Raw genomic sequence first — 16,583 nt, 5'->3', positions numbered from 1 at the left:
TTGTCCAAACAGGAACCACTTCATTTTAAAATATGCAAATTGACACTTTAAACAAATTATCCAGCTTTTAAAAATAGATTTTCATTTAAATTTCAACGATTTATGATTCAAAACAAACCTCGCAAAACAATGCTCTCAAGAATCTTTGTATTTTGAAAACTATTGCATTTTGCCGATTTGAAGGTACTCAAATTAAACAAAAACAAAGAGTTTCAATGTCAGCTAACCTGCGAAACTAGATATAAAATTGTCGTTTATAGGTAACCAGCATTTTTAGGGCTTTAAATATTTTATTATGTAATAGGACAAATTCCGCCCGATTAACATCTTTACAAATGAACATTATATGAAGATATTTTTCGAATAATTGTTTTATAAATATTCTGTTAAAATTACACTTAAAATTAAAATATTCAAAAGTTCTTTCGTAAGTGAAATTTATGTACGGTTTTAAAGTTTAATATATTCAGAAGATGTCAAGCAAATGAGTTATCTCCTCATCGCTTCGTACATTAAAAATTTAAGAAAAAAGGTAAATAAACTCTTTGCGTAACAAAATAGAAAATGCACTTAAATCTGTAAATTGCCAACGGCAAAATAATCTGAAATTTTTGTTGATGAATTGTGCAATTAGTATAGTTGAGCCCACATCAGGCTCCGATATAATTGTTCACGTCACAATGTGTCAAGTATGATAAATTAGTATGACCCACAGGTAAAATGACGACAAATCTACTGTGTATTCGCTTTTTATTACTAAATAATATCTTTTTTCTGTTTTGACACAAAAGAAGTTGTAATTATTTTTCGCAGAGTTTGTATTAGTACTTATTATCTTAATTTTGGATGAGGATGGAAAGAAATAATCATGATCTTGATATGGAGTATAGTACATAAGCTTTTGTGTGTTAAATTTCTCAATTTGTTAGAGAAAAACTTATATATGAACTTTTAACGACATGTTTTCGTTAGTTCAAAACATAAAATGGAGTCTATGATATTGTGAAATACAACAAAAACATTTATTTCCGTTGTTCTGTTTATCTCATTTTTTTTATAATTTAAGTTTTATAAGACATATCATGTAGAACTATACTATTCATGGACTGTTAGTATGTGTAGCGTTGATAGGTTCCGACATGCTTATTTATTGTTCTTGGCTGCATGTAGTATATGCGATTATTATTTATACTGATGTAATAAATTCTTCAATTATTCGTATACGATCTGTTGGAAAACTCGAATTTCGACCGCCTCGAAAAAAATGTATAGACTTTTGTGTTTTTACAAATTGTAATCGTGGACATTGTGTCTTGGATAGTCGTACATGTTTTGCAAGCTGTGTTTGTCCTGTGAATACTACTGGAAGATGGTGTGACATCGAAATAGATGACATAAAAAATCATACTAAGTCAAGTGATCATTTCATGTCTCGCCATCGCCATACTATTACAAAACAAGATGACAGAGTTCCGAACAGCTCTTTCACGGATCGGTTATTTGTACCAGTAACCGATCCAAACCGATACAACGAAACATCTGAAGGAAATGCAACTATTCATAACAATCCCGAAAACTTTCAAAGTCGACAAACGTTATGGAATGATTGTCGCAATACTTGCCAAAGTAGAGGGAAATGTGTTGAAAGTTACATAGACAGTTATAATTATACTTGCTCTCATTTAAATTCCAATTGTGGTGGAGGTTTAACATGTGAACGGGGTGTGTGTATAAAAACTGAATCAAAAACGGAATCAGAACGGAAACGGGAGAGTTTTTTTTGTCTTTGTGAATTTGGTTATACTGGTTCCTTTTGTGATGAAAGATGTACGAGAGATTGTGGAGTGCATGGGAGCTGTAAAATAATTGGCAAAATAAATGGCACCTCTATATCTAAATGCAAGTGCGATTCTGATTTCGCTGGACCCTACTGTACAACCAAAATAGTTGCTCCAAATGGTAGGTAATATATGATACTCACTTGTATTATTAGACACTTCGGCAAGAAGTGATACAATTTTAATACTTCTACACAGTATTTTTATATCAATGAACAAAATTAACACAAGAATTGCCCTACAAATTGTATAAGTGTGTTATAACCGAAACAAATTATATATTATCAAGAAATGTCATTTTAAGACGAACTAGATTTAAGTATTTATTAAAAATGGATATTAATATTTTGAGAGCCTCTGTAAACCTTTATTTGGTAAAACAATAAGTCATTTGACTTACATATTCAAGGGCCGTAACACCTCGCCTTATCATAAGTTCTCCTTGAGCAGTTGAAATGAAAAATTGTCAATGCATGAATATACAATAGGAACATACTATAAACATGCATTTACGTATGCAATGATTTGTCCTATGTCATAACTCAATGTTGTTTTTTTTTTTTTTTTCGGAAAACTTGCTGTTCGTAGCACATAGTTTCTGTTTAACGTATTTACAACTTTTTTTAGACTTTCGACAGCAGTGTATTTTGTATAAACTCCTTTTCGTTTAGATAAATGAATTTGACCTAGATATTGTTGTGTATGCTAGTATTGTTATGTTGCTGTATTTCAATCCCTTACTTTTACATCATTGGATTGTTATTAATTGATACAAATTGTGAAATGTAAGGTACTATAAAAACAGGTGATATATTTCATAAATAATATCATACGTTCTGCTACAAGGTTGTCCACTCCCAGATGTCATATTTTGAAATTATAGATTCAACCACAATATCCTGTTGATAGTAAATTTTATCCATTCGTAATAGTTAAAGTTTGATATTTTAAAACTTAATAACAAGAAGCTTATTAAGTAAAAAAAAAAATATAAAAATATACCATCGATATAGGCTACTTTCTGCACATGTTCATGTTTAACAATAAAAGGAATTAAGGAGGATCTAGATGGGGGATTTTCATCTCTGTATCTTTTAATTCTTTATAATATTTTTGTCTATTATTCATATTCTTTGTATATTATTCTCTATTCCATATATTTCAGCACCTCGTTATTCTTTTTTCTTTTTTTTATTTCAGTTCATTCTTCTCTATTCGTTAAATCTTTTGCCCATTATTTTTTATAGATTATATCGTAGTACCTCATTATACTCTTTTCTTTTTCCTTTTGGTTCAAGGCTTTCTATTCTTTTTATTTTTTGGCCATTATTTTTATCATTTTTTTTAAAACCCTCATCTAAACCCTTATACATGTACAGTTACTGTAAGGGAATGTGTTTTTATAGGATCAAAATAAAGGCAAACATTTCAAGTTAAGTAGTTATCACATGCCGACATTTTAATTAATGTGTGGTAAATTCATATTTATCTTACTACAGATTTTTAGTTGGATCTGATTTAAATATGCCCTGAAATGATTAAAACACTTAAATTTATTACCAATTCGAAATAAATCATAATAAACGAGATTAAGGAGATAAAATAGAAAATATAAGTTCAATAAATTATACGATAACTTCTGAAAAAAACAATTCATCAACATGACAAAGCGCTATTTTTGCATTTATGTAATAACAATACCATGTAGTTTCCTGGACGTCATTCATGACTAACATTTACAATTAGAAATATCATGTGGAAATGATGCATGTGTTTTTAAGGTTATTTTTCGATCAAAGAAGCACGTTTGCTTAAAATGATAAGGCCAAACATAAACGTATATGTGTTATGTTCACACATCGGTGTCAATATAATGGAATTTAATGCGACTGTCATACAAGTGAGAGTTTAAGCTAACTGTAAAACCAGGTTTAATCCAATATTTTCTAAATAAAAATATGCCTATACCAAGTCTGTAATATGACAGTTGTTATCCATTCGTTTGATGTGTTTGAGCTTTTGATTTTGCCATTTCCTTTTTGAATTTTTACATCATTGTATCATTTGACGGTTACCCATTTTTGTCTACCATTTTTCATTAGCACTATCAAAGTCACTATCTCTCCACAATAACCTAAACGTGTAAAAAAAGAAGAAACATAAATTCTCAAATAATCATTTCTAACTTTTTTTTTTTACAATTTATATCATTTTCGCTGACATTTGAAAGAGATGAAAAATACTCATTTCAGTTAAAACAATTAGAACTAAATGTTGTATGCCAGTTGTGGTGAACATTGATAAATAATGAAAAGGGACAACTCGCTTAGTTTAATTAATGAGAGTATATTCAGTTTAAGGATAGTTTAGTTGATGAAGTACTTATGTACTTTAACTATGATAAAACTGTTAAGATAAAAATGTGACAGTTGGTAAACTTACATTGTACGTTGAATTAAATGGATACCCAACACTTTGAAATATAATTGGCTAGTTTAATTTTCATAAAGTTTGACAACTATTGACCGTTTGATAAAAAAGTAAGATTTGAACCACATAGTTTAAAGGAATTATTTCAAAGTACAGCCCACTTCTTTCGAATCCAAAGGGAAACAAAGGATAATAAAACAAAGCAATATTTCACGAAAACATCATAAGTAACAAATTTAAAATTTAGCAGCAATGACCGATGGTAGCATTAGACGGTCTTAGCATTTACGAAGGTTCAGTTGAGATAACTTAAAGCATGCTTCCGTAACCCCCTTGAAAGAAAAAACCCTCTTATTTATATATCAAAATTGCAAAGAATAAAGCAAGAAAAATTTACCTATTTAACCTAAAATTCTTTGAACATTTATAAGTCCGAAAGAGGCTTTAAATACTAAACGACTCCTTTAAAAGTGGAATAACCCTTTTTAATCCGTAGGGCTAATGCATATTAAAAGAGTCACGTAAAGAATAAAAAACACGTTTAAGTTCAGTTCACATATCAGTAGAACTTTGTTTCTGTGATTGGTAAATTTACAAAGCGATGCTTGCAAGTTTGTTGAAACAAACTGTCAACATATACCATAATCAACAAACCACTGGTGTCAACGTGATGATCGTACGTGCAATTACGATCATCCCAATATGGGGGACACAAATTTAGGGGAAAAAATACAAAACCAATATTGTTTAACTTTTTTTTCAGAAGACGAAATACTGTACCACTGGTACGTGACTGGGGTGTGTGTTGCTATAGGTTCGCTCCTTATTGGCCTGATGGTTATATTACCTTACTGTATTTGGAAAAAGAGAAGACTTTTTGTTATGAAGATTTTACATTATTTTCAACATTACGAAGATGACGGTAAGCTAGATGTTATGCTACTGTTGGAAGTTCTGCATTTTATCCTTTTCGTTTAAAAATTATTGTGGAAGTTTCGCATTCTATTTTAATAATTAAATGTATAAAAGATATTCATGAAAAATGGTTGGCCATGTAGGTACGTGTAAGACTTAAACGAAAGCATAGTTTATTACAAAACAAAGGATAGTATCATAGTCAAAGACACAACTGTCAACGAAAGTTTAAATTTAAAGGAACAACCATCGGTCACTATACAGACAAAAAAATACACGAAATTACATAAAGTAAGCCTTACTCCGGGTATTTGTATATAAGGTGCAACTTGCTTTGATCTAGTTCAAATTGACAATGTTAGGTACAATGTATCTACTAGACAGTACTGTGTGTCTTTTGTTTTTATGTAAGTTTGTTTTGTTTATGTTTTCCGTACCAATCTTTTCAGTAAAGCCATTTTTAGCTGATTTTTACAATTTGTTCTTATGTTGTGCTGTAAGTAACACTTATATTCCAGGTTAGGGGAGGATTCAGCGTTCACAAAGCTGTGAACAGTTGTCTCGTCGACAATTATACCACATCTTCTGATTTCAAAGTCCATGGGGGTGGGGGTGGTAATTAAAAGAGAAAACAAAACTAAAGCTTGCTATATAAGTTATGAAAGGATTTTAATTCACGTTCAATAAGCCATATTCCAAAAATATTCAAAATGAAAACATTATTTTGTGATGTTTATTTTTCATCTATCCTGTTACATACAAAAACGGCACGCGGATTTTATTATTTATGTAATAAGTCTGTGATTTGACAAAGTATTCAAACGCAGATATTATTTTGCTTCCCAGTCGGCCATTTTTTTCTCTCCTACTTTCAATAACCATGGGATTGTTTTAAAAACCAGCAAATGTATCATTCATCAAGGATCGAACGCGCGACCTCCCCTGCTCTTACTATAAGTGTAGACGTTACCACAAGATCATCGATGCGGTTAGCTTATATATCATGCAATTTGATTGTACCTGTTAAGTAATTAAAAAATCACAATTACAGCGGTTTATATAATTATAACTTGACATTCATTTTTGGATAGCAAACACAAATGTCAGTTCGAAGGTACAGTTTAATAACAGACTGTCTTTCATATAAACGTATGGAAGCAGGTTTTTTTTTTTGTGTTCTTGTAAATTAAAAAGTACATTCGTTTTATACGTCATTTAAACGATTTAATTAAGCAAGACATGTGTTTCTAGAGTATGAACGAATGATGTCGTTAGAGTGTATATAGAAGGACATGGTTTGTTGTGTGTTATACGTCATTCAGAAGGCAACCAAACGATTTAAACGCTCAAGTCTCTTGTTTCTACAATATGGACGTATGCTGTCGTGTATTTTAAAGTGCGACTATAAATACGTGTGTTGTGTACGTCATTCATAGGGTAACTAAGAAATAAACGCGCGCACGACACGTGTTTCAAGCGTATGAATATGTTTAATAATACTTTATTCTCATTAATGAAGCTAGTTTGAAGTAACAGATAAAACTAGATCTTTAATGAAATAGAATGAAATTCAAAACAGTGTGGCTGTGGCCATTGATTGACACATTACATTCATCCATTGACTGGGACAATTTACGTGAACGTTTGTGTGTAACGACCACTGTTCACGACGTACCTACGATAGACATTTAGACTGTGGGGTCACCAAAGGTTTCTTAACGCCTTTAATTATAAAATAATTCGAAAAATTAATCAGGAATAACCTTTATGTTTTGATTTATATAATTGATATAAATCAAAACATCGTGTTATTTCTGATTAATTTTTCGAATTACTTTATTAAGGTGTTGAGAACCTTTGGTGACCCCATAGTTTAAGTGTCTTTAAAAAGTACATAGTGAGCAGTGGTCGTTACATACAAACGTTCACCTAAATTGTCCCAGTCAATGGATGAATTTAATGTGTCAATCAATGCCCACAGTCACACTGTTTTGAATTTCATTCTATGCAAATTTCTATCTAGTAGTATGTTGTTCAAGTGTAAGACTTCATGTTAATATAGACAATTATGTTTTTTGTCATATTAACGGATGTATTGTCTATAAAACACAACTTTTTTGTTTGATTGATTTTTTTCAACATTGCCACATAAGGGGAGATAACTCGTATAGTAGAGGATAAAATTATAATTCAACATTATGACTTGATAGACTGAGGCTTTCAAAAATCTATCGTTATTACCAAATTGCATAAATCGAGAGAAAAAATTAGACAACCAATATTTAATGATATAATACCTATGGATGTATACATGAGGGTGTGATAGGGTTTTACAAAATAAACAATAATCTAGCAAAAATTATAGAGAATAGGGAAATTGGACAAAAAATATAAAGAATAGAGATAAATGGCATAAACAAGTTAATGAATACAGACATGCCCCACCCCTCATTTCCCCCTTTACATGCATACCCTCATACATTACATGTGTATACTAAAGGCGTAATATCTTTCTTAGTTCTAAATATCTGACAGTTTATATTTTGTACAATATTTATTATAGATGGGAAAAGTTATGACGCTTTCATCTCATACAAGTCTTCAAAGACAGATCAAGATTTCGTATTGAAACAGTTGTATCCGAAACTAGAGCTAGAAATGGGATACAAGCTTTGTCTGCACTTCAGGGACTTTACTCCAGGAGATGGTAAGTTACATATTTAAAATAGTAATTATGTCGATAATAAATTTTTGTACTGTTTTGATGATAGTGTTTGAGCGGGCGATCATCATTCTGATTGTCTAAGCGGAAGACTGGAAAAATAAGATACTAGGATAAAAATGAAAATTTTGTAACAGGAAATATTTTATACAATACTGAATAGCACGACAATGCTGCGAAAAAAAGCTTGCATAGCAACAGATGAAAATAATTCTGCCCAAAAAATCCTCCTGGTCTCTATTATAATATCAAATGACCATCCCCTAACGATCATTCAACTGACATTTTCTAGATGAATTCCCAGTAACATATCTAGAGGATAATTAGTAATGTCTTAAGTACATGTAGAAGTGATTGGGGTATTTTCCAGTTCCGTTTCAAGATGAATAACAAAGAAGATGTGGTGTTTTGAAATAATCGCGCGCTATTACTTCGAATTCAAATAAGCCAATTTTCTAAATCTTTAAGTACACTGTGTCTAAACCACACCGGCAAACATTGCTCGGACTCGATGGTATCTAACATCCGGTACAATGACGGAACATTAATAGACAAAAGAAAGGTAGGTTTCTTCTTATTTTTTTATTTTTTTATGATATCGAAGAATATATATGCATAAACAACTATTTTCTATTATGAGATGCAATATTTTCTACAACCGTTCTATATTAACGGAGAAATAAGTAAAAATGCATGTCAAAATGACGAATTGAGTGAACCTTGCCTCGAATTGTTTAATTTCTCGTTAAATTGTTCACATTGTACGAAAAGAAAGGTACGTGAAGATAGATACTGACACGGAGATTGCAAAACTAGTCATTATGAACATCTCAATACTTGTATTTCTGAGTATGGAACGAAAGAAATGGGTCATGTCAAAATGGAACTGGCCGGTTTCGTCATAGATTTCACAATGCATAACCCGGTTTGGTCAAATAAAACAAATCATAATCGCATTACATTATAATTGATTATTTAACTTCAGCGTTGAAAAGGAGTTTTGTGGGTCGCTGGAAAACAACTTCTTTTACCGGACAACGGCTTATTATTTATATGAGTCTCAGATTCAAATAAATAATAAGCAAACACTTGAATTCCTACTCTTATAGAACACAAATATTTTAATTTTAATTTACTTTGCATTCCGAAATTTTTTAACAGGAGATTGAGGTTAAATCTCTCTAAATATACGTTTTCTATATGCGTTATGGGAAAATATGTTGAACATGTTTAAACTTGAAGTTTACGGTCTTAAAAAGCGAAACACACAATTGATATGCGATTTTCTCGCACAAAAGGATGGGCACCTTATAAGTAATCTAATCATTTTATGTATGTAATCTTTTCTATCATCGTTAAAAATAAATCTTCTTAAGGATAAACGTTGATATTAAGACAAATGTATATGCATGCATAGTCGACATAGAAAATAAATGTAGGACTACAACTACCTTATCATTGCATATAACTTCACACACAAGACGACGGGCGTATCATGAGGTCATGGCGCAGCTGTTTGTTGCCAATTATGGTACACAATTCCCCTCTTTAACAAATTTAAAATTAGTTTGAAGTTAAGTGAAATAAGGGATACGCCTTTCATTAGGAAAATATGTATTACCATAATTACCTATGTCCAAAAGTGTCCGTTTAAAATAGATTTTAACACGCCAAGTTTACTTTACAATAAATATAATATATTTAAATTCTCGAAAGACAATGTTCAGATCCGTGTCAACGTTGCTTTTAATTAATTTGTTTGTTTAAGAAAAAAAAAACGGGTGATATATATAGACGAAACCGGGTGATTGTGTAGGAAACAACATTGACGAAACCGGTGTATTTTAATTTCACATGACCCTTTTCTTTCGTTCCATACACAGAAATACAAGTATTGAGATGTTCATAATGACTAGTTTTGCAATCTCCGTGTCAGTATCTATCTTCCCGTACCTTTCTTTTCGTACAATGTGAACAATTTAACGAGAAATTAAACAATTTCGAGGCAAGGTTCACTCAATTCGTCATTTTGACATGCATTTTTACTTATTTCTCCGTTAATATAGAACGGTTGTAGAAAATATTGCATCTCATAATAAAAAATAGTTGTTTATGTATATATATTCTTCGATATCATAAACAAAATAAAAAAATAAGAAGAAACCTACCTTTCTTTTGTCTATTGATGTTCCGTCATTGTGCCGGATGTTAGATACCATCGAGTCCGAGCAATTTTTGCAGGTGTGGTTTAGACACGGTGAAGTAGAGTACCGCTCCAATAAATTGTTTTAACCATGTGTTAATTTCAGAAATAGTAGTCGAAACACAAAATGTTTAATGATAAAAACTTCAATCATGAAGTAATTCGGGTGCTAATTCCGGGGCCTAATAATAAACATGAAGAGTATTAATCAAATTAGTATTTACTAGCTAGTAATTTAATATGTTGGATTTTTTTCTCTCACAAATTCAAATAAATTCATTCACATTGCCATGACTATTGATTTTCAAATTCTCTCTAACAGCAGTGTATATCACGGATAAAACAAATGATAATTTTGTTTTAAATAGTAATGTGAGTGTAAACAATCGACAATATTCAAAGTCGAATAGGTTTCATCAACATTCAACAAACTTTCGGATTTTGTCATCCTTGTGTGTGACACCAATTAATTCTGTGAACACTGGCAACATAGTTTTTTTTTACTTGCAAGCAACTTTTCTTTTATATTGAGTCCTTATTTTTTTTTAAGTCAACGCCAAAGCACCAAAAGACCGTTAACTACATGCATAAGTTAACATACATGTAAACTGTCACCAGTACTCCGTGCACTGTTAATTTGTTTAATTTGAATAAAAACTTCACTTATAGGTGAAAAATCTACAAATTTATGCATACTGTTAAATAGTAAATAATCTCAATTTAAATTTTCCAGAAGGGAGTTCAAATTTAACACTTTTTACGGTTCTACAAGTAAAAGCCTTCGTGAGTTGATTGTAACATTAAAGGGGCATTAACTGACAAATTCATGTTTGACGATGACCCAAATTCTCATATATGATTTATAACATACTAAAACGTGTTTTCAATTTATTATTATGCCTTAAAGAAACAATTAACAACAGATGGATTCGTTATATTAAATCATTATTTCGTGAGTATTTTAGACCATTCGCCATCTAAATATCTATAGAGATGACCTCCGAAGACTCATGACTTCCCATGCTTATATAAAATAAATAGTCATGCACATGAAATCGTAAAATAAGGATTTTTTTCTATGTCTCTTTCATTTCAAGTTATATACTATTATCGCTTTACCTGTATATATGAAAAGAAGATGTGGTATAATCGCCAATGAGACAATTCTTCACAAGAGACCAAATGACATGGAAATTAAAAACTAAAGGTCACCGTACTACCTTCAACAATGACCAAAGACCATATTACATAGTCAGATATAAAAGGCCCCAAAATGTCAAATGTAAAAAAATTCAAACGAGAAAACTGACCGCCTAATTTATGTACAAATAAATGAACGAAAAACAAATATGTATCACAGCAACACGGAACAACCGCTCAATCACAAGCTTCTGGCTTGGTACAGGCACACATACAATGTGGAGGGGTTAAACATGTAAGCAGGTGCCCAACCCTCCACATAACCTGAAACAGTGGAACACCAATACAACATAAGCACCAATTATAAAAGTGTTGTTTATTTCCACGAAATTTAACTGAACTAACTGCTTTAAAAGCGAAAAGTATTTATTTATTCCTTTTTTTTTTATAAATGTTTGAAACAAACAAAAAATCATATTTTAATTGATATTTTGTTATTTTCGTAGCTAATGCCCTTTAAATAATTATATTGCATGCTTAAAAACATTTCTGAGATGGTGGATTTTTGAAACCCTACTTTTATTAGAACATTGTAGAATACGGAATATAAAATCCATTCTTGCAGAACTTTCTGAGCTTTTTGTCTATGATGCTTATAACCAATTAAAAAATAAATCCGTGACTATTTATTTATGTGATTAAGTAAGACAGTACATTTGTTTAGAGATTATACAAATTTGAACATGAAGCAGACGACCTAGTAAACCCAAACAACTTGATATTCATCCACGCAAAAATAAGATTCTAATTTATACGATCAATGTTTTGCATACTTAATATAATTTCTGCAGTTACTACACAGTTTGAATACACATATATTAAACACCGAAGCATATTAATTGTATACATTCCGTAAACAATCTGAATATTTAGTCTAAATTATAAGTATCATACTATATCAACCAAGACTAAAACATTAAAAGAATGAATATTTGAACAAATATTGTTAAACATTGTAAAGAGAAATTTTGAGTAACAAAAAAAAAATATATGGGCATTATCCATATATACATGTACTTTGGGGCTATTTTCACTAATTAGTGAGCAAATACACGCTTTTAAATAGCACATACATATATATAGTTATATAAACATAAATAACACTTTAGTACGATTTTCTTACATCAGTTTCTTCTTTTTTTCCAGTAATTGCAAACAATATCATCAGAGCTGTTGAAGATAGCAGGAGAACAATCATGGTTGTATCAAAGAGTTATATTGAGAGTGAATGGTGTCGACTTGAATATCAGAAAGCACAACATGAAATGTTAAAAATGAAACATAGAATAATTCCAGTTATACTTGAGGAAATATCGAACTTGAAAATTGACAAGAACTTAAAGGCTATATTAAATAGTGTTACGTACATTGAATGGCCAGGCGAATCTGATTCCAAAAAGCTAGAAAAGTTCTGGAAGCAACTAAAGCTTTCAATGCCTAAAAAGCAAACAAGTTCTTCCTCAGAACACATAAGTTCAATAAGTTCTTCAGAGAGTAAGTCAACAGATATTTCATCATGTAGTGATAGTATTTCATCGAGCTACAACAGCCATGTCTCGATTCAACCGTGCGACTCGGTCAGTTCCGATGATTACTTGTCGCATCATCAAAGCTCAAAACGAATCCGGACATTACTACGAAATCCGTTTCGATTGAATATCTCATCCGATAATTTTAGAAAACTCAATCGTGCTTGCTCAAGTGACTCTGGTATATCAAGTCCTGTGACACCTAGTCCATCTTCCGTTTCGCCATTGATTAATAAAGATTTGAATCCTTTATTACCTCGTAAACATGTGGATATTCGACACAATAATTCAAAAGGCTTAATACAAAAGCAACATTTTCAAAATCAACTGAATGAAAAGGGCAACAGTTTAAATTTGCATCCGGAAAACCATTTTGTTACTGGATCGACGAAGATACATTCGATACCGGATGTGTGCAGAACTTCTAGCGAGAGGAGAAAGAAATCGAACGGCTTCAATATTGTTGTGTCAGAAAATGGCGGCTTGTCGAAGCATTATGGGAGTATACACAATGTTAATAGTTGTCAGACATGTATTTTGAATCAAGAAGTAAGCAACGAATTTCTAGAACAAATACCTTCGAAATGTCGTACTCAATGTACTACATGTATTCTAAATAGTGATGATATCAATGAAAACATTAGACAGCCAGTGTCATATGAGAGTGGACGAATCGCTGAGGTCGCCACGGAGAAAGTTCTTAATACGTCTTCTTTCACCGAAAGAACAAAAACACTTTGAGGACGAATTTGTTCAAGACAATTTTTTTCTCACAAAAGATAAAAGATTTGATGTGATTAATTATTAAAGGAAATTAATGTGAGTGAACTGTTAGATACTGAATCTGATGAAATCAGACAATACACAATGTATAGGGCGACATAAGCTGCACCCAAAAGTCCCATAGCGCAATTGTATATAAAACTTGTTTTAAAGGAGTAAGAATCGAAGTTCTGCTGCAGGTAGCACACCGTTTACATGATCCGCTGACAATCTTTACTCAGTTTATCGTATGTTTTTGGTTTTATGGAAACAAAAGAGGGCCTTTTCCGTTACAATACTTTTATCTACATTTAAGTATGATGATTTCCATTTTTTATTTGCATAAGCAGTCAACTATTTTTTCTTCAAAAGAATGCATTCATACACGTTTTTACTTCATTTATTTACAACTTTATAAACTCAAATTAATAGATAGAATATGAAATCTAATCATTTTTCCGAGAGCTTTATATTGTTATATTTGTACTCATAAGAGTGTTTGTGTATATGTGTTTTTTGTTTGTGAGTGTTTGAGTGTTTGTGTGTCTAGGAGATAGAGAGAGATGTTTGAGAGATGTTTGACTCGATTATTGTATCGATACAAATGTACATAAACATTATATCTCAAATGCAACTCATATATTCTAATGATTTGTAATAAAGTTTAAAAACATTAAAACATTTTAATGACTTGTTATCTTCATATAATCATACATTTTTTTTTGTACTTAGGTGGTTTCATACATGTCTGTGAGATCCATTTTCCGTAACCACTAAAGACAATATGATAATGGATTGAAAACCTCGCTCTATCGTTGTCGATATGTCACACTTATGATCCTTTATATTCTTGATTGAATATTGCAATAGAAACGAATAACAAAGATATAAGAGTCCGAATAAAGCAAGCCCCGAGTTTCCACTAGCCAATTTTTCTCTGTTCTTTATGTTTTACTCAATGTTTTTTGTTTTATTTCGTTAACCCAATAATTAGACCCTCTTTAAGCCGACGAGAAAACTTTACAAGACTAGTGAAGTTCTTTTTTTTATTATTGCCTATTAAAATTTGAAAAAAATAACTACTTGGCCGATTGTTTTAGGCACTTGACATAGTTCAGTTGGTCATTCCACTATAGCACAGCTGGTTGAATACCGCTGAGGGAACGAAAGTTAATCTCGATTGCAAAAAGTTTATTTCTCTTTGTTGATATAAAAAAAGAGATGTAGTGAGATATGAAAATGAGACGAAATAAATGGATGCAAGTAATTAGAGAGAACAATATGACCTTCAACAATAAGAAAACCCTATACCGTATAGTGGGCTATAAAAGGCCAAGACATGAAACAATTGAAAAAAGAAACAGTCTTAAATTTATAATAAAACAATTTACAAAAAACAAATATGACATATTTTAAAACCAGTTGTTGGCATGCGACAGGTTATGGCCTTCTCGTATATTTTATGATGGTATGATACTAAACCGTTGATGGCCTTCGACTATTATCTGCTCTTTTGTCGGGTTGTTGTCTCTTTGACACATTCCCAATTTCTATTCTCAATTTTATAAAGCAACAACAACCACTAAACTGCAATTGGCATAACTTTAAAGATCAGTTTTAATTTTACTATTTGATTTATGATTTATCGACGTTAGTAGAAATTCGTTAAACTAACTATGATATCTTTCATAAATTTAGAAGCGACATATCAAAAACATGTGTTCTTATCCACAAATTAATGACAGTATGGTTTACAATTTGACTTCTGCTTTGTTTAAACACGGCAGGGTTGTCAGCTTAGCCCATACATGTATGCATATCTATCTCAACAAGTTGTATATATAATTATTCAACATCATAATTACAGACTCAAACCCATTCATCTTGCAATGATAACATTTTTCTGCAACATCATAATTACAGACTCAACACCATTCATCTTGCAATGATAACATTTTTCTCTGTCTAGTGATATTAAAATATTTCCAATTTATAAAGCGAAAGGTAAATAAATGGCCATATTTGTACACACAAGGTTTTTTTATATCACGCTTTGGTAAGTGTAACGCCTCAATCATTAAATTTGTATATATACATTGTTAATGTCATAGACGATTTATGAGCATTACGGTGCTGTACATTAGTCGAAAGAAGATTAGAAAAACAAAGATATAAGAGTCCTTTTTTGCCTATATGAATTTTTAAAGTATGATTTACATTTTTGCCTGTTTTTTTTTTAATTTCGGCAATGGAAAATTTTAAACGAATGGGAGTTTTACGCGTCATGTCATTATACATAAAGTTGTGAAATTCCGAAAAATGTTTCTTCTCTATGTATAAGACGTGTTTTCGTGAGAAATAAAAAAAAAAAAACTATATGCATTGTTTTTGGACCTGTAAATATAGAAGGCGTGCATGTACCATACCATTTTCGAAAAAACGGTTTTCTATATTCTCAACATAGGATATTCTGTTTTTTTATGGGCTGTTTTAATTTTTCGTCTGCCTTTCATTTCAGTCGGTCAATTTTGTAGAACAATCACTATTTAGCTATGGAAAGGACATCACCTTAAACATCCATGAACCATTTGTTACTGGACATAACTAAAAGAAAGCAAACCATCTTATTAAAAAATAAATTATGCAGACAATAATACACTAAATCTCCTGATTTTGTTTGTTGTTGTTTGTTTATATTAACCACAACAACATGTTTTTCATTAGATCACAAAGCAAACTATAATAGATATGTTGCGGTAAAACAAATACAGTGTGTTGAAGCGATACTTCACAATAAACGCTCAGAGGCATTCACAATCGAGACGCTCAAAGTGTAAACAATACCATTAAACGTGTGTTTTTATATTCGAATTTGTGTCAACGAAAGAAGATGTGGTATACAAGTCAATGTGAAAGCAAAACAAAATCAAAAGAAACACCAAGAAACTTCTACATGTAGATGTACATACATGACATGAACAATT

The 16,583-nt window shown here is 31.2% G+C and overlaps 1 protein-coding gene across 1 annotated transcript; it reads left to right on the top strand.

The window, feature by feature from the left end:
- Positions 1-798: 798 nt before the first annotated feature.
- On the top strand, positions 799-14,289 carry LOC143082423 (uncharacterized). The gene is made up of 4 exons (XM_076258084.1): positions 799-1,959; positions 5,032-5,190; positions 7,747-7,890; positions 12,455-14,289. Exons 1-4 carry the CDS (start codon positions 1,140-1,142, stop codon positions 13,576-13,578), a joined length of 2,247 nt encoding a protein of 748 aa, XP_076114199.1. The 5' UTR covers positions 799-1,139; the 3' UTR covers positions 13,579-14,289.
- Positions 14,290-16,583: the final 2,294 nt, after the last annotated feature.

The sequence above is a fragment of the Mytilus galloprovincialis genome, chromosome 1, assembly GCF_965363235.1.
Source record: "Mytilus galloprovincialis chromosome 1, xbMytGall1.hap1.1, whole genome shotgun sequence".
Taxonomy (NCBI): domain Eukaryota; kingdom Metazoa; phylum Mollusca; class Bivalvia; order Mytilida; family Mytilidae; genus Mytilus; species Mytilus galloprovincialis.
This window is presented reverse-complemented; position numbering and strand designations above follow the sequence as displayed.

Bases quoted from the DNA above. Each gene is read 5' to 3' on its own strand.
- LOC143082423 (XM_076258084.1), top strand. From the start codon at position 1,140: ATGCTTATTTATTGTTCTTGGCTGCATGTAGTATATGCGATTATTATT. The intron at 1,960-5,031 runs GTAGGTAATATA...CTTTTTTTTCAG, and splicing joins CAAAATAGTTGCTCCAAATG to AAGACGAAATACTGTACCAC. The intron at 7,891-12,454 runs GTAAGTTACATA...CTTTTTTTCCAG, and splicing joins GGACTTTACTCCAGGAGATG to TAATTGCAAACAATATCATC.